Source organism: Filicampus tigris, chromosome 5, assembly GCF_054856515.1.
Source record: "Filicampus tigris isolate MCC_2025a chromosome 5, RoL_Ftig_1.0, whole genome shotgun sequence".
NCBI lineage: Eukaryota > Metazoa > Chordata > Actinopteri > Syngnathiformes > Syngnathidae > Filicampus > Filicampus tigris.
Genome location: NC_141221.1, coordinates 4,766,728 through 4,788,660, shown reverse-complemented (window position 1 = coordinate 4,788,660; position 21,933 = coordinate 4,766,728). Strand labels below are relative to the sequence as shown.

General features: G+C 41.2%; 2 protein-coding genes and 1 long non-coding RNA gene across 3 annotated transcripts; 2 read left to right on the top strand and 1 right to left on the bottom strand.

The window, feature by feature from the left end:
- Positions 1-676: 676 nt before the first annotated feature.
- On the bottom strand, positions 677-9,400 carry LOC147147020 (uncharacterized). The gene is made up of 3 exons (XR_015086802.1): positions 9,318-9,400; positions 8,768-8,957; positions 677-7,041 (listed from the first exon to the last, which is right to left on the bottom strand). It is a non-coding gene; the product is annotated as an uncharacterized LOC147147020 (long non-coding RNA).
- Positions 703-15,457, top strand: LOC147147019 (melanopsin-A-like). Its single transcript, XM_086030542.1, has 9 exons — positions 703-1,085; positions 6,603-6,736; positions 6,819-7,022; positions 8,266-8,437; positions 8,787-8,948; positions 10,205-10,312; positions 11,682-11,856; positions 12,894-13,034; positions 13,169-15,457. The coding sequence occupies exons 1-9, from the start codon at positions 916-918 to the stop codon at positions 13,562-13,564; spliced, it is 1,662 nt and encodes a 553-aa protein (XP_085886668.1). The 5' UTR covers positions 703-915; the 3' UTR covers positions 13,565-15,457.
- A 1,004-nt stretch (positions 15,458-16,461) lies between these two features.
- Positions 16,462-21,777, top strand: LOC147147018 (rab5 GDP/GTP exchange factor-like). Its single transcript, XM_086030181.1, has 8 exons — positions 16,462-16,550; positions 17,890-18,071; positions 18,484-18,608; positions 19,520-19,671; positions 19,749-19,818; positions 19,924-20,059; positions 20,518-20,869; positions 21,006-21,777. Exons 2-8 carry the CDS (start codon positions 17,914-17,916, stop codon positions 21,390-21,392), a joined length of 1,380 nt encoding a protein of 459 aa, XP_085886307.1. The 5' UTR covers positions 16,462-16,550; positions 17,890-17,913; the 3' UTR covers positions 21,393-21,777.
- The last annotated feature ends 156 nt before the right edge of the window (positions 21,778-21,933 follow it).

The window sequence follows — 21,933 nt, the reverse complement described above, 5'->3', positions numbered from 1 at the left end:
GTGGACCCTCATGAATAATTGATACGCCATTATATTTGCCGAATAAAAGGAAAAAAAATATATATCTATGCATGACTGGTTGGCATGTCGTTACTATTGTCAACTGTGCGTTTGACATTCTTTTATGAGGGCTACGCAAATAAATTTGATTTGACTTGAAGATCCTTTTTTTTTTTTTTTTTTTTCCACACCTACAATGCAGCTGTCGTTTCCCGCCGAAGAAAACCGCCGCTTAGTCGACACATTTTGTGCTACCCCGCTGCACTGTAGTCTCCGCAGCAAAGTTTACAGAAGCATCACTCCAATGAGTCGTAACAGCTGCACGGAGGGTGAAAAGGCCAAGCGCAGCCTACTCGCAAGTGCACGACAAGCTAAAGCCAGAGAGTGTGCGCGCCTTGCGCAGAAGTCGAGATGAATAATTGGGGCGCGACCAATTAGTCGCCTGACTCCACGGGTGCTCTTTGCACGCGTGTCGGTTTCCGGCCGCAAGGCACTCGGCCCGCGATGATGACTTGATGCTCAGCGTCTTGTTGATAGTAATCATGATGCCTGTTACGTAAGCATCTGCCAGGGAAAGAGGAGTAGGGGTGGTGGTAAGGCTCAGGGCCGGGCCTGGTGACATGACGGCAGGACAGAGAGAGAGAGAGAGAGAGAGAGAGAGAGAGAGAGAGAGAGAGAGAGAGAGCGAGTGGTGATGGGAGGAGAGAGGATGACAGAGAGCGGCGCACAGCTGGTGTGAAGGCACGCCGGAGGAGGTCATCAACAGTTCTCATGTGAAGACGTTTCCAAACTGAGGACATTTTCTCCTCTTTGGGCCACTTGTGGACTTGCAACTTTCCTCTCAAGCAGCGGCGAGAGAGGAGCATCCGATCATGGAGGCCAGAGCGCGGGAAGTGGGTATTCCCCTTGCTGACCATGACGCGGTCCACTGAGAGCATGGAGCCCGAGAGAGCCCACAGCCAGAGCAACTTCTTCAACAAGGCGGACGTGCCCGACCACGCGCACTACGTGGTGGCCGCGTTCGTCCTGGTGATCGGCACGCTGGGCGTCGCGGGCAACGCGCTGGTCATGTTTGCGTTCTACAGGTGAGCAAGGTGACGGACATAATTGAAGCTGGTTTCCGATAGTGATGAGGCAGCAACAGCCATGAGAACGCAACATATATCTTTGGGTTTCCATGCAATAGTGATGCATGTAATATGATATACGGTTTGATCAGATATGGCAATACTGGCCTTTTACATGTATGGGGTTCAAAACTGTGCAATATATCAGACCAGTCGATATGTTTTTGAGTATTTGTCATTTCAAATGTACCTGGAGCCAAAACGCTAAAGATGTTCTCTGTTGGCAAAATGCACAAGTGCCGTCAATGAATGGAACGATCATTGCCAAAAGCCTCTCAGACATGCCCACTTTCTTCATTTTTTTCCCCCGCCCATCCATTTTCCTCTCTTTGTGTTACTATAATCTAGCTACAGCAGTAAGGGCAAGCCACTTTTTCCTTTGGGGCTGACAGTTTTTCCATTGTTGAGATTTGGTTATGTGTGCAAGGGTCAGTCGCCAGCTGCGCGGGTGGGATTCGCTGTCTGTAATATGTTTGCAGTCGTCCAGTTTAGTCGCATTCGGATCACTCCTCATCTCATTTTACTCCATCAAATCTAATTTCACAAAAGTTTTCTATTTCTATGTCGAATTGTGATGGAGCTTGTCCTATCACATTGCATCACATCATATACCACTCATAGCCCCATTTTATCAAAGCTTATTTTATTATTAGACGCTTATTGTAACGCTTCGCATCTCTTCGCGTCACAGCGTATTGCATCGCAGCGTATCGTACTACAGCCCATCTAGTCTCATTTTATCGGTTCTTATCTCAATCGTATTTTGTTGTCTTGAATTATTCCGTATATTATCTTACTGTATCATATCCTATTGTAACCGTATTGTGTTGTATCGTTTCCTATCGTATCATATCATGGCATACCATATCGTAAGGTAGCAAATCGCATCACGGGGTCCGACATTATTGGTGTCCTGATGGCCCTGCTCCAGTTTGGCACTCTCTCAGGCCACCACGTACCTTACACTGACACTGACCCAACCGGATGTAGAAATGTAATAAATAATATGACAAAATCAACACATGATTGCTTTGTTACATGCAACTACACAGACGTAATGTACCTATTTCCATCTATAAGTGTTGAATAAAACAGTATGAAGACACTACATTTGAAATAACACTGAAACTTAGAATACCGTTAATAATAATATATATTAATGATACCATTTTTGAGCGGACCACCACAACGTGGCTCATTTTGGCCTTACAGGGCTGCTACTCTCAAAGGCTTAATGCTAGACCTTGTATCATTTGCTACTATCAATATGTTTTTGAATGAATGACTAGACATGTAATATAGACTATATCCGCAAAAAATACCACCTGTATCCTAATGTATCATATTTGGATCTGACTGTACAAAGTGTCACTGTCAAATAAAAATCACATATCTCTAAAAGTATCCCCGCCCCCATTCAATATCGAAGAGAATTCTACTTTTTTCCATATATGAACAAATAAAGTCGTGAAATGCTAATTCAGCGGGGGAATAAAATATGCTTTCATATTTTCCCGTTCATTACAGAATCACTTAATGTTTCCACAAAAAAAAAAAAAAAAAAAAAAATTGGGTTGCATAATGTCCTCTTATTTCCTGTTCCTACTGATGTGAACAGGTTCCTGGAAGAGGAAATGGGTCAGAAGGGGAATGGGTGTGCGCGCACGCACTCTCGCACGCGTGCGTGTACGTGTGTTTGTGTCTATGTATGTGTGTGTACGTGTTAAAGGGGATGGTCTCGTCAGGGGCTTTCATACTTCATCTCCCCATCACAACGGATAGATTAAAAGGCGTTGCCGTTGTGTCTTGTTGATCATTTGCGTTAAAACCTAATCAGACACACACACACACACATACAATATGCACATACATTTGACAGTTTCCCAACTGGCCAATGTATTGTCTTTGGTTGAAGTGCAACATGGTCCTGTGCGCTGTTTGGATGAATTGAATAATGCAATGCACACATGCACACACACATTGAAAAATGCATGACCACGGCCACGGTGTGAAAAATGTGCTCTCTTTAGACGATTGCATTGATTTACGTGACCTAAATAATACGCTCTCTCTTACCTAAGCTGTCGCGTCTATGCTGGTAACTTTGTATAATGTGTTGATGAGTCCGTTATCCGAAGCATCACTGTGCCTCCAACAATATTCCAGGCGCAGCTATGCTTGATTTTTGGCTTTGACATGATTGTGGTTCAATTTCCATTACTTCACTTAGATAGACATATATTTGAAGTAACATTTTAGCACCTTAACTCTTACACAAGTGTACACATAAGTTACGTGCCTTCGAATGAAAATAAATGCAGTGGTACCTCAATTTAAGAATGACCTAATGTACTGTACACGTTTTTCGAGGTAGGAGCTGTAGCTTGACCGATTTTTTATTTGTATTTTTTTTGCTTTGAATTGCGAGATAAGATTTGAGATTTTTTACTTTTGAGGCATATTACAGCAGGCGTTTGTTACCTTAGTTAACATTTGCAGTGCCGTCTCCATTTGGCAAGAACAAACTACTGTATAATGGGCAATTAAAACATTAGCTATGACCTCATTATTTAGCAAACATACATGAGATGCGCAATACGATTTAACATCAGTGGTGCTCTCACTATTTGGCAAGCACTTTTGCGGACAGATCTGACTAAATCTGACATTTGGGTCACCATCACTCAAAAGTGGTACCACCCAGCTCTGGCTCACTCGATCTTCAGATTATAATCCAAATTGTACCGCTGGCCATCAGAACAAGCAACACCTAACCCGGAATAACGCTAATCCAATTTTGATCTTAACACTCGCTTTTTCCCTCCTGTCTTCAAAGCGCAAAAACATGTTGCTATCTTTGAGCTCAAGTTAAAATTACGGAAAATGTCTTGTGAAATTAGTATTGACAAAACAGTACTAACACACACTACCAAATACACAAAAGGATGCAACATTTGGGGTGGCTCATTATTTGGTGAGCACAAGCTATTGTTTATAACGCATAAAAGGACCTAACATCAGCTGTGTGCTCACTATTTGACATGCACAAGCTAATGTTTACAATGTACAAAATGACCAACCATTTGCTGTGAGCTCACAATTTGTCAAACACAAGTTACTTTTTAAAATGAACAGAAGGAGGTAAACATGAGTTGTCGGATCACTATTTGGCAAGCACAAGCATGTGATTTGGATTATATACAGTTTCAGTTGTGGGTGCATTCTTTATCTGGCATTACTTACTGTTTGTTCTAAGTGTGTCCAAACTGTTTGCAAAGAGGGCCAAATTCGATGAGGTGAAAATGTGTCGGCCGACCATAGTTTTTCACGGTTTTCAAGCCCAGTGACCTTGTCGTATTTTGCAGGTCCACTTGAAATTGAATTCCTTAAAAAGAGCCACAGTCTATTGGCCAATTAGGCAGACACAGTGTTTTTTTTTATTTCGGACTTTAGGCTTGCCTGGTTTATACAGTAATAGGAAATAGGACACGTTTAATGATCGCTGGCTGTCACTATTTGGAAAGTCATGTTACTGTTTATAATGGAGAATAGGAAATATCATTAGTTAATATTGAGTTGTAACATCACCATTTGGCAAGCACAAGTGACTATTTATAACAGGCATGAGGAGTTATATTTCTTTAATAAGGAACTGTGGGCTCACCGCAACCACTTGCTACTATTTATAGAATACAATACAACACAATTTTATTTATATAGCGCATTTCATAACAGCTAGAGCTGTAACAAAGCCCTGAAACTTTCCAAATACGTCTGTTAATTTTACTCATTAGCTAGCTTGCGCGATTAATATTAGCGTTATGCGACGGAGACAGCTTGACATGCGTTAAGAGTCAGTCATAGATGGATGTAGCAGAGAGAAACCGGTCACTTTTAAAATAATAAAAATAAAATGTTTTTCAGCCTCGGATAATAGATAAACCGGAAGTATTTTTTTTTTTTTTTTATTTCATTTGTGCGGCCCGCCGCGGCCTGGTTCAACGTGGCCTGAGGCCTGGTACCTGTTCGCTGCCCTTTGGTTGTGGACCCCTGACTCAGAAGATAATTTTTACCATTTTTGAAGATGAAGAATTACATGGTAAGGTTAATTGTCCCTAGGTGTGATTATAAATAGTTGTTTGTCTACAGTATGTGTGCCCTGCAAATGACTAGCAACCAGTTCAGGGCGTACGCCGTCTACTGCCCAAAGACAGCTGGGATAGGCTACAGCACGCCCACGAACCTCGTGAGGATAAGCAGTCCAGTTCGGTCCTTACATCCTTCTTTTTTTCTCTATGCAGCCCTCGGTGGAAAAAGTTTGGACAAGCCAGATGTAGACCATTGGTGTGGGCTCACTCTTGGAGAGCACAATCTACTGTTTACAGTGATCAAAATAACGTAATAGTGCATTAGCTGTGGGCTCGGTTTTTGGCAAGCACAGGCTACTGTTCGCAATGGAGATAGGTGGTATTAACATTAGTTGTGCGGTCTAATAATGTTTATAATAGGTAGAAATGACTGAGCATTAGCTCACTATTTTACAAGCACTGAAGTTTACGGTGCATGTGGCTACAGTGTGATTGCCGAAACTGACCCGTGACCATCAGGTGAATGCATCTCTTGTGTTTACATGACGGTGTATGCTGTTTGTCTTGGCTTCCGCTGGACTGACATTAGATTAGTGTGCATTTCACGCGCCAGCTCTACTAGCAGCAATGTTCATCAAGAAGCAATGTATTGTGTTTTCAACAAAGTGGGCCTGCAGTTGCAGTGAGCCCACCAAGAATATTACCTCATTTTGCCTGTTTTAAACAGTAGCCAGTGCAAGCCAAATAGTGAACCCACAAAAATGTTCTATCGTTTTGCTGTTTTAAATAGTGGCCAGTGTTTTTCAAATACAGTAGTGAGCTCCCAGCTAAGGTAATGTTTTTTTTTTGTCTATTATGAAGAGTAGCTTGTGCCTTCCAAAACAGTGAGCCCACAACTAATGTTACATCCTTTTGCCGATTATAAAGGATATATGCTCTAGCTGACGGACATGTCCCTCTAGCAGGGAAAGCCTTTCAATGAGAAGAGTGCAAGTGGTGTTGTTGTCCTTTTACCCTTTTAAAAAGTACCCCTTGTTTGACAAATTTTCAGCTAAGAGCAAATAGCTATGTCTCATTATGAACAATAGCTTGTACTTACAAAATAGTGAGCCCACAGCTAACGTTAGGTTCTTTCCCTCAATATAAACCGGGGCTTAAATGTCACTTAACTGGCGGTTAGCAGAACTCGGGTCGCTGCTTCTGTGGCTTTTTCAGGTTTTGTGTTGCTTTGGATGTAACCAATATACACATTTTCACCATTGACTGCCTTGTTCTCGTCAGAGTGCCTACTGCCGATTACAAAAAAAACTCGCCCTGATGGGTTTTTGGTCACGTTCATTTCGAATGAATTGTACTTTCAGAACATCTTGTATGTGTTTGTGTGTAGCAACAAAAGGCTTCGCAGCCTGCCCAACTACTTCATCATGAACTTGGCAGTCAGCGACTTTCTCATGGCCTTCACGCAGTCACCAATCTTCTTCATCAACTGCCTCTACAAGGAATGGGTGTTTGGAGAGATGGGTAATTCCTTATATTTCATCCTACATAATACATACTTCCAATCCAACGTGCAAAGTATTAAACGTCTGCATCGGCCACACAGGTTGTAAGATGTATGCGTTCTGCGGCGCCTTGTTCGGCATCGCCTCCATGATAAACCTGCTGGCCATCTCCATCGACCGCTACTTGGTGATCACCAAACCGCTGCAGACCATCCACTGGAGCTCCAAGAGAAGAACCACGCTGGCCATCATCTCCGTCTGGCTCTACTCACTGGCCTGGAGTCTGGCTCCTCTCGTTGGATGGAGTGAGTCCCCTATCGCCGCCTGGCACAAACACCAGATATCAATATAAAGTAGATAAATACAATTTTGCTTTGGCTCACTATTTGGAAAACGCAGCCTATAGTTTACAGCGTACAAAAGGATGTTGCACTAGGAGTGGGTGCAGTATTTGGCAACCACAAGCTACGCTTTTTTTCGAATGGATGTTTCAACGTCTATGAGCTCATGCTTTGGCAAAGATAAAGCACATTTATCTCTTGCCGGTATCATCATTGGTTTCCATACATTGTTTGAGCTCACTATTTGGCAAGCAGATGCTACTATTTATAGCCGGGAAAATGATGTAACTTTAGCTGTGGGCAGACTATTTGGCCAGCAAGAGCTATCGTTTAACCGGCAAAAGAACAAAACACAAGCTGTGAGCTCACTATTTGGCGAGCGCAACCCACTATTTATAACAAGCAAAATAATGTAACTTCAGTTGTGGGTGCACTGTTTGGCAGGCACAAGCTATTGTTTACCAGCAGCACAAGCCACAAGGCTGTACCAGTCGCTTTGGTCCTCACTATTTGGCAAGCACACACTACTAATTAGAACAAGCAAAATGATGTAACATTAGCTGGAGGCTTACTATTTGGCCAGCACACTAGTAAATATAATAAGCAATATTATGTAAGTCCGGCCCCGGCCTTCCAGTGTGGAGTTTGCATGTTCTCCCCGTGCCTGTGTGGGTTTTCTTCGGGTACTCCGGTTTCCTCCCACATTTCAAAAACATGCATGATAACACCCTAAAATTGTCCCTAGGTGTGACTGTGAGTGTGAATGTTTGTTTCCCTCTGTGTGCCCTGCGATTGGCTGGCAACCAGTTCAGGGTGTGCCCCGCCTACTGCCCGAAGACAACTGGGATAGGCTCCAACACGCCCGCGACCCTTGTGAGAATAAGCGGTTCGGATAATGGATGGCTGGATATTATGTAAGATTTGCTGTTTGCTTTCTATTTGACAAGCATAAGCTGCTGGTGTGTTGGGAAAGAGTGGAACTTTAGCAGAGATGTCACTATTTGGCAAGCACAGATCACGGTTCATAATGGCCAATACGACTATTATTTAACGATAAACCTTTTGCTCACTATTTGGCAAGCACTTTGGATTCACCATTTGGCAAGCAGGAGTGTATCCATTGATACACAGTAGTTTCGAAAGGCTTTGTGAGGTGTTTTCTTAGTCCTCACAGATACATCCTTAATTTGAATTTTACTTTGTGAAGGCTCTTACATCCCCGAGGGCCTGATGACATCATGCACTTGGGATTACGTCACGTACACGGCAGCCAATAGGAGCTACACCATGATGCTGTGCTGCTTTGTCTTCTTCATTCCGCTGCTCATCATCTTCTACTGCTACCTCTTCATGTTTCTGGCTGTCAGGAAGACCAGCAGGTGAGCAAGAACCCCTCCAAAATTTGGGGGTATACCGGTACCTTGACTTGTGAGTGGTAAATGAAGTTGATATTTTGCTTATTATTTTATTTATAATATTAAAATTACTTTTTAATATGATTTTATTTAATTATAATATTATTTAATAATTAATTAATTTTAATTTAAAAAATACTTGTTTTTAAAAGTACGTTTGTGTTTTTGTGGCATCTGGAACGGATTAAAAGAATTTCCATTCATTTCTTTGAGGAAAGTTGATTTGGGATTTGAGTAATTTGAGTTACGAGCACGGTCATGCAACCAGTTCAATTTAAAATATTAGACAATGACCTAATGTTCTTGTCTTCAGGGAGGTAGAGAAACTGGGCACCCAGGTGAGGAAATCCACATTAATCCATCAGAAATCCATCAGGAGCGAATGGAAGCTGGCCAAGATCGCCTTTGTGGTCATTGTGGTTTATGTCCTCTCCTGGTCACCGTACGCCTGCGTCACGCTCATTTCGTGGGCTGGGTAAGACTGCTTTAAAATACATCAAGACAAATTGGTAATAAACTACTTTGTTCACACATTAAATCACAGGTGTGTTAGAGGTCCTAAAACAGTCCCAAAACGGACTCAATAGTGCCCCATGAAAAGTGTGAGCAAAAAAAACCCTTTCAAAAGAGGAAGTAAAAATAACTGAGTTGCACAAGTGAGCACACTCTCGTGTAACTGTGGATGTGGCTCCGTTCACAATAACCAGTCACATTCAAACTCATGTTACACGGGAGTCATCACACACCTGTCAACATTGAAAGGGCCCCAAATTAATCCCAAATCAAGTTCAGATGTTTGTGTATGCTTTTTCTAACATTTTTAGTTGAATCTTATTGAACAAACCTTGGTCCAAAGAGAGTTTGCGCAGCATCAGGGCCATCTCATTGCTCAAAGGTATCAGGGAAGGATATCTCCAAGTCATTAAATACACCATGGAACACAGTGAAGACAGCCAATATTAAATAGAGGAAATATGGGGAAAAGAGTGACATTACATAAAACTGGACACTTTTCAATTGAGTCATACAGGTTAAAGGTCTGGTTAATGGTTGAGAAGTTTTGGAATGATTTCTCTTGGTCTCACTTTCACCACCAAAACCTGGTATTGAACTGGGGGTGTTTAGACTTTTTATATCCACTGTACATACTTTTTAATCGTTATCATAACTACTCTATGAGGACTGACAGTTCAGTTTTGGATCAAAGTTACAAAATGTGGTTTCATGGTACCATGTTTTTGCAGCAATTTAACTCAGAGGAATTTAATTTTTCGGGAATCTGCAAAATGACGCAGAAAATGTTATGCAATACCGGGGCCAAGCATTCCCAGGACGATTTACGAACAGAGCAGATGGCGAAATTGTTCCAAGTGTTTCTATCTGCTCAAACAACCTTTGCTCATATAAGCACAGAAGGTGAAATTGTGAGCAATAGATGAATGTATTACTTTATATCTGTTTTCTAGGTTCTCATTCAAATGCGAAGTCACCAACACGGACAGATTGACTTAAACCACATTTTCAGATAATCCCTCAACGCGCATGACCCCTTGATTATGTAACAAAACATCTAGAGATCAGTGTAACTTTGAGCCGTTGGGCTCATTTTTTTTCACGCTCTCCTAATAAAAATACATTTAGCCGGTATGAATAAATGTAACCGTTTGCATTATTTACAATGGAAAATACTGTATATGAGTTCATCTGATTTTATCACTCTGTTTTATCCAGGCATGCCAACATCTTGTCGCCATACTCCAAGGCTGTTCCTGCTATCATAGCAAAAGCCTCCACTATCTACAACCCTTTCATCTATGCCATCATTCATAATAAATACAGGTAATCAGTGCAACCACAGCTTGCTACCGTAAATCCTCAAACAGCAGCCTCCTCTCTAACAGAAATGTTCCTCAATTCATCACCGGGTGCTGTAAAACAAGGGCTTTATTCCTTATACAAAACAACCCGTGAGGACTTGAATGAATGATCAAACACATGACAGAATAGATACGCGTTGGCAGCAAGTGCCTCTCAGAAAATAAACAAATAACTAACTTAACCAAACATACCATAAAATAATTCAGGCTGTTTATCAAATCCTTACCGTCTCAGATGTTCCGATTTTTATCGTGCACCAAGGCATTCAACAACATGATAAACTAGAATAATACACTGTTTGTTCAGTACACACCGTTGAGTTATGTAAATAATAATAGCGCTTTCAGTGCATAGTCCAAGACAATTTTGTTGAAGTGGTAGTACGAAGCGTGATTATCCAAATATTTAGCAATTTAGTGATCATTTTTAATCCAATGTTACAATGAAATGTCTTTTGAATGTAGGTTTTATACCTAATAAAAAAAAGTAAAAAAGATCAACCCAATCAAAGTAGCTTTGATGTGTTTTATTTACTTCTGTCGTTTTATTGTAGCTCACACTGAAAAAGGTGGTCATTTTTTTTAAGGAGATATATAGACTGCTTGAAAAAAATCAATCTGGATTCGGATGATTTTATTTTGTGCAACACTTGACGAAATAAAATTGAGTAAATGATGCACAGCATTTCTTTGGCAGTGTAGCTTGCTACGTTTTTAAACACGAGCCTGGTCAACACCGGGTTTACGTACTGTCGCACATTTAACCTAGTTGGCATTTGTTGCGCACACGCACGCATACGCACGCGCACCCACACGCACAGTTTACATTGTATTATTGTGGTGTTGTAAAGCTCATCTTCCCAACCGAGATCACACAGACGACGCAAAGACCGGACGTTGTGATGTGGTTCACGGCTGCCAAGAAAGTCCTCATTATTGAACTGACTGTGCCCCGGGAGGAGGGATTACCAGGAGCACATGAGTTAAAGCGGTCCAAGTACAGCAACCTGGCACAGGAATGCAGAGGCGGAGGCTAGTCCACGAGCATTCACCCCATAGAGGTTGGATGTAGGGACTTTGCTGCGGGGTCAACAAAAAAACAAAACAAAAAAACACCTTCTCCCTCCCCCTTGGAAAACCAAATGATGCTCATGGGAAGCGCAAAATAAAAGAAAAACAAATAATTCCATTAATAAAACACACAACTGCTGAACAAAACACAAATCCGCATATTCTTACAAAACTCTCCTTGTAGCTTTTGTATAAATAAAGTTCATCTTGCATACTATAAATTGTGCATTTGCGTTTTTCTAATTTTTTGCTGTATTCAGGATGACTCTGGCAGAGAAGTTTCCCTGCTTGTGGTTTCTGTCTCCCACCCCTCGAAAGGAGTGTATCTCCTCCTCATCCATCAGCGAGTGCTCCTTCAGGGACTCCATCATCAGTCGCCAGTCCGCCGCGTCCAGGACTCACTTCATCAGCACATCCTCCAAACCGACTGACACGGTACTTTCTAGATAAACATGAATATGACTTAATTATGACTTTACATGAATTATGACATTATGACTTAAAGCGGAAGCCAACCCAAACATATTCTTTTAAAAATATGTTCCTAGCAGGCCCACTACACAGCATTCTGATGAATATTGTGTTTGTGGAATATGAGTTAAGCAACAAAATCCACCCGTTTTTAGACATCTCTGGATGCGGCCATTTTGTCACTTCCGTCAACTGAAAATGACATCACACACCATCAGGGCTCAGATAACGACCAATCATAGCTCAGCTTCAGAAAAGAGGTGAGCCATAATTGGTCGTTATCTGAGCCCTGAGCAGTTGTGATGTCATTTTCAGTCGACAGAAGCGATAAAATGGCCGCCCCCGGCTAGGGCTAAAAACGGGTGGATTTTGCTGCTTAACTCATATTCCATATTAATCATATTGCCTTATTTCAACTAGTGGGCCTACATAGAACATATTCTTGAAAAAATATGTGTTTGGGTTGATTTCCTCTCTAAGTATTTTCACTGTGCCACAACAGAAAAAAACAGAACTCAGTGGAAAAGAAAAATACAACACTAAGAAAACATACAACCCAAAAAACACGTCGGCATGATCTTACGGTCATGTTGCAAGAGAAAACCTGAAACAAAACAAATCACTACATTAACAAAACACTTCATCGGCACGATCAAACTTGTAGAGAAACAGATCGCTAAATTAACAAAAGGCATGGCGAAAAAATACAATACGAAATGGTCTCAATAGAAACACATCACTTAATTTTTTAAAAAACAAAATAAAGTCCCCCATCCATCTGCATGGTGTCATGCGTGTGGCATATGCAACCTGCAAAGAAACAAATCACTTACACTAATGAATAGAGCATACTGAAATCTCAACATAACTAAACTTCATTAAAACATTTCTAACAATGTAAATCAGAGAGAAAGTGTTGTTTTGTAGACTCCATGGTGTCAACAACGGATGTACAAATTTGTAATGTATGTGTCCGAATTTTGTTGCACTACCTCCTGCAGGTTCCAAGGGACGTGGAGATGGAGCCTCTAGGCAGGAAGTCAGGCGATTCCTTTCGGAGCATGTCATCCTACCGTCAGTCCAGCAGACGCAGTTCCTGCAGGAGGCCATCGGAGCGCAAGACCACCCATAAAGTGGAGAAGGTGGGTGTGAGCAAACGCCGCAGCCGTTTGTCTCATGGCATGTACTCTCACATTCTTTTCTTGCTCATGCACATATTTCTGTTTTGTTTTAGTTTTTTTTTTTTTTTTTCCCTCTCATTTCTTTCCACCGCCAGCATCCATGTACCATGACCGAGTCATCCGGCAACTGTGACCATGAACTGGTTTCTAGCACGCTCACCAGCGCCACTCTCCCCCTGCTAGTTCTTACCAGGAGGCGCAGTCGCAGTTTGACCCACAAAGACTCGAAGGGGGACAAAACCGTTGCCGACAGGCCGCAAGGCTGCAAGAGCACCTCGGCTGACTCCCTGTGCGTCGGACGAGTCGCGACCGCCGAGCCGCAGGCATCGCAGCAGCAGGGCGTCCCTCGCATTGTCGTCATCAGCCCCACGTCCGAGAGCAGGCTGGTCCAGCAGGACAGCCTCTGCTTGGAGGAGATGATGGCAAACAATGTTTTGGTTAGTCTGAACTTCTCATCCGAGGTCTTGGATGCGGTGGACTTGCTATCCTGACTTATCCGACTGATTCCGCTCTTTTCCACCCTCCGTGTTTATTGGCCGCAACGGTTTTTTAAAGGCTTCATCTTTCAAGTTGTCTATGGATTTCAATCATTCGATGGTTTTGCTGTACATTACTGAGATTGGGCGGAAACTGTCGGTTGTCGGTAGTTGGGCAGAAATCCCTACACAACACAGGAAGGAAAAAGGCAATCAAGGGTTAGGTGGTGATAAGCCGGCCCCTCATGCTCCTGCACTGGATGCAGGTATACGGAGTTCGAAGGAATTTGGAGCATAACTTTAGGGTTAGGGTTAAGGGATATGAGAGCAGACTGAGAGCAGACTCTCATCAGATATGTTAAAGGTGATGGAGACACTATCTTGACCTGTCAGAGGACTTCTCTTCCCCATCCTCTTCGCTGCTGCGAGCTGCGATTTTCTTAAAGCTTTTATCTTTCAAGTTGTCTTTGGAGTCTAATCCATCAATTTGCGGTACTCAACTGACTTTGGGCAAATGGCAGACCACCTAAAGCCCTAAATCAAGGACTGATTGCCTGTCAACAGCCTCATCTGCAAGTTCTACAGGAGCCCGATAATGATCTTGATCGTTTGAATCAGGTGTGTTGGAGGAGAGAAACATCTAAAACATGCAAGAGAGTGGCTCTTGAGGACCGGAGTTTGACACCTGTGGATTTGGGGTTTAGGGTTCATTTTAGAGTTAGGAGTCTGGGAGCAGACTGGTTCATCAGAAGAGCCTCTGCTGGCTAAAAAGGGGTGGATTTTGCTACTTAGCTCATATTGCTCAAACGATAGCAATATTAATCAGAATTCCGTGTTTCAACCAGTGGGCCTGCTGGAAACATATTGTTGAAAAAAATATATTTGGGTTGAATTCCACTTTAAGGTTAGGGTTGGAGTTGGAATTAAAGTTAGGTTGGGGAATGGAGTTTATGTACGTATAACCCATTTAATTCTCATCATTGTCACTAGTTCACTGTGATAAATTAGGAAAGTTGGCATTCATTTGTTTCTCTTCAGGACAAATTTAACACCACAAAAACCTGGTCAAGAGCTGGCTGACCATGTAGAATTATTAAGACGCTTCTTTTCCATCTACTGTATCTGATTTGAATTTGAAAGCCATCAAATCAACACTCTTGCAGGAGTCAATTAAAGTAGGAGCCGTGGAAACAGACAAAAGTCTGCCTCGACATAAAATGGCTGACTTCCTGTGTGATTCACAGTATGGGTTCTTTGAGTGTTTTTGCCTGACCTGTCAGGATAGACATGGCTATTGACGTTCATGTCACTGGGTGAAACCAAAAAAAGTATTAATGCCACTGTCTTTTTAGCGCTCCTTTTCCAATATTCCAACTCTTTTGGGAGAGACAAGCATAAAGAGACTATTGATACAAATCAACTGGGGGTACCGTTATTTAATTTATGTTGTCCGCTTATGTTGAGCCCAGTGTGTGGTTGTAGTGTATAAATTGAGCATTATCGTCTGTGTACAGACAGTAAAGATGTACATTTTTTTTAATATGTTTTTTTTTTGTTTGCAAAATGTTCAGTATGTTACCAGTTATATAATCAGAAAGCCAAAGATGTTCATCATAATAAAATAACAGATGAACAGATAGCTATTTATTAGCTGACTCCAGTTCGGAAAAAAAAAAAACAATTGGTGCACAGTATAGCTCATTCAGCTTTATTTCAACATTTTTCTTTATTTCTTTTTTGTTTCAATCATTTGATACAAATTATTTGTCATTTTTCTTGAAACAAAACAGATTTTTGCACAATATCCACGATGCTATTTTATCAGCACATTTTCTCCTACGACATGCCGCTGTGTTGTCTTCCACGTTTCCTGTAGGCATAATAAATGGCAAAGCATTTTCTTTCCAACTTAATTGAGCACTACATAAGAGTTTATTTTAATGTTTGGTATTATAAAAAGACAGTGGTGTGACATGCAAATATTCATGGGGATGTGCCCGACTTTCATCTCTTAACACCATCACTATAATGTTGCAATTATAGAAACCAATAAAAAAAAAAAGAAATCCAATATAGGAGGCACACAGATGTGTCATGCACTTATACATTATGTGGAACAGTTCACAATCAAATAACATGACAATAATAAAATCTAATACCATGCCAAAAACACAAAACATTTCAATAAAATACATCATATTCACCAGAATTTATGATTATTACACCTATTACAGAGACCAAAAACTACAGATGTGTTTTGTTAGTTAAAGTTGTCTATGACAAGTTTTATTCTGACCAACCTATTAGAGGTCATAAAAATACTGCCGTCATAGTTCGCTGGCTCCTCTGAGGTGAATGTCAAATCTGAATGGTGAAACAAACAGTGCCATTGCTAATACAGTATATATATATATATATATATATATATATATATATATATATATATATATATATATATATATATATATATATATATATATAATATTTACATGGCAGCACATAGATGTTGAAACATGATTAGACTAAAAAAAAAAAAAATCGAACATTCACATACTTGACTGGATGTGCAGCCTGAAGAAAAGCTACTAATTGAAGAGAATAGAATTTTGAGAATAAATATCATTTCAAAGAACAATTACAATTTAGTTTGTACAATCTACATTTTTAAAATGAATAATGGTCTCAATCTAATGATATCCATTAAGAAATATTCACTGTAGTTGAGTGGTCTCTCAGATTTCTTCTTTTTTTATGGGATCAGCAATGTAAATTGCAATGACTAATATTTGCCCAATGTAACCGTCCAAGGTGCAGGGGCTTCTAACCTCACTTTTTGCTGACAAAAACTCAGAAAAGTATCATCTTTTGGAGCGGACCAACAGACTCATTTTATTTTCTTTCTCCACAACACGGTCGCTTTTTTATTACGTCACTCTCTGGGCATGAGTAGTCGACTGTTGCTGCGTCCGACTCTTCCTTACACCATCTCCGTTTTTGACAGGTAAGTATTACTACTCACACATGAATGGCTTTATGTGTAATCGTTAACTTTTTAAAAGTCGGACTTAGCATCAAAATGCGTTAAAATCTTTTAACCGAAATGGTTTAGTCACTAGTTTACAGCTTTAGGTGTCGCTTATGTCACTCTGTCTCAGATGACAGTCAGCTGCTTACTTGAGATGCTAACCACAAGTAGCAGTGCTAACGTGACGCGACCAGACTTTCTCAACACTTTGGACGTCTTTTCGCTCGGTCATAGCAGGCTGGAAGGATGACGCGGTATAGTGTGTAGTTTGTCAAAGTCTTGAAGTGGAGTTCACGTCGGTTGTTTAGTTGTACGAGGATGTTGTTTGAGGAAGTCGGGAAGACCTATTTGGACAACTTTTTTTCTTCTTTTTTTTTGGGTAGTTCTCCCTGTTTTGACTTTTTTGTCAGTGCCTGGAACTAATTAAAAATTAACCTATGGAATATGTATATATATTTGTTAATATTGCTTTTTTTTTTTTTTTTAAAGTATTTATTTTTTGTAATATTCAATACAGTACTATATTTCTTCAATATTAATGTATGGTAAAACAGGGCTGAACGATTATGGAAAATAATCAAATGGCAATTTAACTTGCAATTATTTTTCAAAGGTCTTTTAAAAAGTATTTTTAAAGAAACAAACAATTAATATTTATTACATCAAACAATATCAGATCTACTATGCATTATAGAATACAAAGGTAAAAGCAAAAAATGCATTAATTAATACGAAAGACGGTTTATCTACTACAATCACAGGTATAAACTTACTAAATACTTTGATATGCAGTCTTTTAAGCCTTCACCGCTACAACATAATTCTACCACACAAGTGTGGTGTGAACATAATAACATACACACAAACTAAAAGGCAGATTACAACAATAATTCAAAAAATGGTGGCTTTACCACTTGTTACATATCACTTTGTTTTATGAAAAGTAAACGTGGACTACACTTTTTAACTCGGTCACCGCCAGACATTTTGAGACCCTCTTTTGTGATGTTTTTTTAAAAATCTGAGCTCTTTTTTTTATTTAACAATATTGTGAGTTTTTATACAGTATCGTGATCTTTTTATGTCTCGGCAACCCCCCCCCCACATTATCGTGATAATGTTCATATCGCGAGGTTATTGTGATATTGTCGCATCGTGCCATTTGGATATCGTTAGTCAATATTGAAAGATTATAGCACTGACCTCAACGTCACGTATTGTCACTATTCAACGAAAAACTCCCAAAATGTTCAAATTGGTTTTGTAGTTCCTTTCGTCCACCAAGAAGCATGATTAAATGTCCCCTAAAAAACAGGAAGGACCCGCACAACACGGAGCAATGTGGACGGACAAGCAGCGAGGGATCCGACTGTCTCAGCAGGAGCTCCTTTGCAAGAACTCCTGCGGTTACTATGGCAACCCCGCATGGCAGGGCTTTTGCTCCAAGTGCTGGAGGGAGCGAGTGAGGCCTGCCGAAGCCCGCCGACAAGACACCAGGTAAGCTGTACGGGCAGCATTGAAGTAACGTCCTCTCATTATAGTCCTACAAGTGGTAAAATGAAGTTAACGTGATGTAATCAAAGGGTCACATGAGTTCAAAAATAAGTTGACCACTGTGTATAGCGTTTCCCGTTTATTGCTGGGAATACATTCCAGACCCACCTAAAATAGATGAAAATAAAGCGAACCATTTGATTTTTTTATTATTTTTTTTTTTACCGTCTTACCCCGCCCACAAAAATCTAAGCATAAACTGTATAGAAACTACTTTAAGTATTGTAGTGACTTTGTGTTAGATATCTGCCTTTAAAAGGCGGGGCCTAGTGTGAACGTGTATGTGACATGGGTGAGGCTAAAATGTTGATTCCGATTGTTGTCTCTCTGACTTCCTGTCGGGGACTTCTTGCAGAGCGAGTGGTGACGGCACGCCACCGACCTTCTCCAAATTCGAGGAGAAGAAGAATATGGAGAAGGGTCGTCGTATCAACACCATGAGGAGACTCTTCTGGGGCGGCCCGTCCCCTCCCAAAGCTGGTAGGCACGATATTGACAGCACTGGGCCCCAACCTTTTTTGTACAACAGACTGGTGTGGCGTAAAGAAATACTGTACGGTTTTGAGGAAAATAAAGCACAAAAACATCAAAATAATGTAAAGGAATGGTTTTATGAAGCGGAATTTCAGGACGTACTGCAGTATTTGTGTTGCAAGTCTGCCTTTAAGAGGCGTGGCCTGATGAGTGACCTCAGTAATCCTCACTGCAGCTCTTTGAGAGCATTCCCATTTTGTATTTGCGCGTTTGTCCCGTCCAACAAATGACTCAAATGACATAAGTGATCTGTGAAGAAGTTGTTACAGAATCTTAATGGTGCCATTTTTTTTTTTTTCACGAGGCTGTCATCTTGGTTGTTTTAGCTAGAAATGTGATTATTATAATTTTGTTACTCAACCATGTAATCCTTTTATTGTTATAAACTATTGAAGGTCCAACTACCACCATTATACATTTAGAAACATACAGTAACGCAAGCTGCGGCTCTGCCTGGCCACGATCGCTGATTTCAAATGAGTTTGCCTTGCTCATTTTCAATTTTTCAATTGTTTGTATTGATTTCAATCCACCCCTCTTTCGTCTTGACTTGAAATGAAGAGTTATTTGTGATCATTTGTTTGAATATAATATTGAAGGTGAATTTTTGAAGGTAAAGCTGTTTTTTGGGCACCCCCTAGGGTTCATGGCGCCATTAGCATCTGCCGATCTCACCTAATGGGTCAGCCGGCCAATGGTTGCAGTGCAAATGAAAGCTCTCTTATTGATGGTGTCTTTCAAAGACTAGTTTTGAAATGTTTGTCCGCAGACCTTAAAGTACACTTAAAAGCACAAATCGGAAGTCCTTCCTCTGCCAGCTACTAAACTTGTTTGGCTGCGCTTGCTCCCCGCATTAGAACCTTCCGACAGCCAGATGAATGTGTTAAAAGCCTTCCAGAAGCTGGAACCCGGAGACTTCACCGGTTTCTTAAAAACACTCCGCAGCCCGTCGTCCCAGCGTCTGCAGTCCCGTTGCACAGCCTTCCTCAACACAATGGAAGCTTACCATGTAATCGCCATCGCTATCTCATATTAAGAGAAAGAGAAGATACTGCCGGGTTGTTCTGACCGCGCGTTTCTATGCAGGCTCTGCCGGTGCAGAAGCAGTCGGATCTCGTGCAAGACTTCTACCAGTCCTTTGCCGACTATTTCAGCAGTGAGTACCCATCAGCCATTCAAGTTGTCCATTGAAGCCAACCTCAGAATGCTGGATTTTCTGGTGTTTTTTTTTTTTTTTTTTTTTTTTTTTTTCCCTTTTCAGGCTTTTCCGAAGCCGAGCTCACTCAGACGATGGAGCATGTGGAGAAGCTCATTATGACGCGCTTGCACAAATGGGTCTTCTGCCACGACAGCTGTGACGACGAGCAGAAGGACCTGATTTTGCAGAGGAGGATACGGTTAGTTTCGCCTTACACTTTGTTGTCTTTTTAATTCCTGAGGTTTCTTTGTTTGGTTACGTGCTTGCAGTTTTGGATTCGTGGAGTGTAATAGTCGGGATTGCAATTGAATTTCGATTAATTGCACAACCCTAACACGTGCACCAGAAAAAATGTATTTCCCTCCAAAAATTCTCTTGAGTTAATAATTTGGTACAATTTTCAAATGTTGTCATGCAAATTGATTGAAATGAAATCTTTTCAATTTTTTTTTTCAAATTGCAACCCATCCTTTAAAAAAAATAAATAAATAAAGAAATCATTCCAGAAAAAATAAAATAATGATATAAATTTGAAATATGCCTAGTGGGCTACATTATGATCTTCTACAACAACAGATCTCTAGTTTTTGATTCCTAACAGCATCAAAATTCGCTGTTGGATGCTGACTCATTTCCAATTGTGTTGCTTTTTGGCAGTTCTTTAAACTGGGTCACACCACAGATGCTCAGCGTACCTTTCCCGGACGTGGAGAGCGCCATCACGGGCGACCCCTTTCTTCCCGCTATAACGGCCATTATTGAGATGGACGCCAAGCGGGCGCCTCAGGACAAGATGATGTGCGTGTCCAAGTGCAGCCAGCACGTGTTCGAGGCGCTCTCTGCCTCCAACAGCGAGCCTGCCAACGCCGACGACTTCCTGTCCGCCTTGGTCTACGTGGTGCTCAAGGCCAACCCGCCTCGCCTGCACTCCAACATGCAATACGTCATCCGCTTTGGCCTCCCGCATAGCCTCATGGCCGGAGAGAGTGGCTACTACTTCACTAACCTGGTAAGTTTGTTACATGTTACAAATATTTTATGCCTCTACAAAATAACTGAAGGAGTTGAATCACTTCTCCTCAATTACAGACTGTGAGTACTTTTACCACTTCTAAAATGACCCCATTGCTATCATTCGATTCCAGTCCTGCGCGGTGGCCTTCATCGAAAAACTTGACGGCCCCTCGCTCAACCTCAGCCCGGTGGAGTTCGAGGACTACATGCGGCGTCGACGGACCCCGGCGGCGGCCGGTGGGCTGCAGGAGGAGTCTTGCGAAACGCGCCACCTGCTGGACGAGCTAACGTCGCGCCAGGAGCGGCTGGACCGCGGTGTGGACGCCCTCAACATGCAGTTGCGGACGTGGGTGCAGGCAGTTCACGCCCAGATAGACCAGGCCACGTCCCAGCTGGCCCTTGTGCAAGAGGAAGTGACCGATCTCTCTTTATCATCATCATCCTCCTCTGATTCAGCTATCATAGAGCAGCTGGTGCTTGCGGATCAATATGCAGGGCCTCCCGATACAGACTGTTAATCCCAATCCCAGAAGGTACTTGTTTTATTATTAAATCCTCTGCACTAACTTTATCACTTGATCTTAAAAGCACAGGTTGTATTTCCACTTTGTACATGTGAATCGTTTGCACTTGTTTGCTATTAGTGTGGGCAAAATGAAGGAAGTTTTAAATGCATTCCGCGATTACCAGCAACTGTGATAATGTAGCACTCAGGTTTGTTTTTTTTCCAAAAAAGAATTTATAATATATAAAATGGAGATTTATAAAAAATCTAAAATGGTCCATAATACCGCTATACGGGGATGTGAAAATAATTAAGCAACTTCTTACTGTACTTGTAACTGCACTGTTTACATGCATATTTTTGCTTTTGAAGGGTGCCATAATAAAAATAAAAACTGATTTTATTATGCGCAGTGATTTTGGGGGGAAGGTATATTTCTCATTATTAGTTTTATGATTATCATTAGTAATTATTAGATTTCGTCCCTCAAAACCTTGCCAAGAGTAAATTAAGTTGTGCTAGTATTTTGTTTGAGAGGTATAAATATTGTGATG

Bases quoted from the DNA above. Each gene is read 5' to 3' on its own strand.
- LOC147147019 (XM_086030542.1), top strand. From the start codon at position 916: ATGACGCGGTCCACTGAGAGCATGGAGCCCGAGAGAGCCCACAGCCAG. The intron at 7,023-8,265 runs GTGAGTCCCCTA...TACTTTGTGAAG, and splicing joins GGCTCCTCTCGTTGGATGGA to GCTCTTACATCCCCGAGGGC. The intron at 8,949-10,204 runs GTAAGACTGCTT...TGTTTTATCCAG, and splicing joins ACGCTCATTTCGTGGGCTGG to GCATGCCAACATCTTGTCGC.
- LOC147147018 (XM_086030181.1), top strand. From the start codon at position 17,914: ATGTGGACGGACAAGCAGCGAGGGATCCGACTGTCTCAGCAGGAGCTC. The intron at 18,072-18,483 runs GTAAGCTGTACG...GACTTCTTGCAG, and splicing joins GCCCGCCGACAAGACACCAG to AGCGAGTGGTGACGGCACGC. The intron at 20,060-20,517 runs GTTAGTTTCGCC...GCTTTTTGGCAG, and splicing joins ATTTTGCAGAGGAGGATACG to TTCTTTAAACTGGGTCACAC.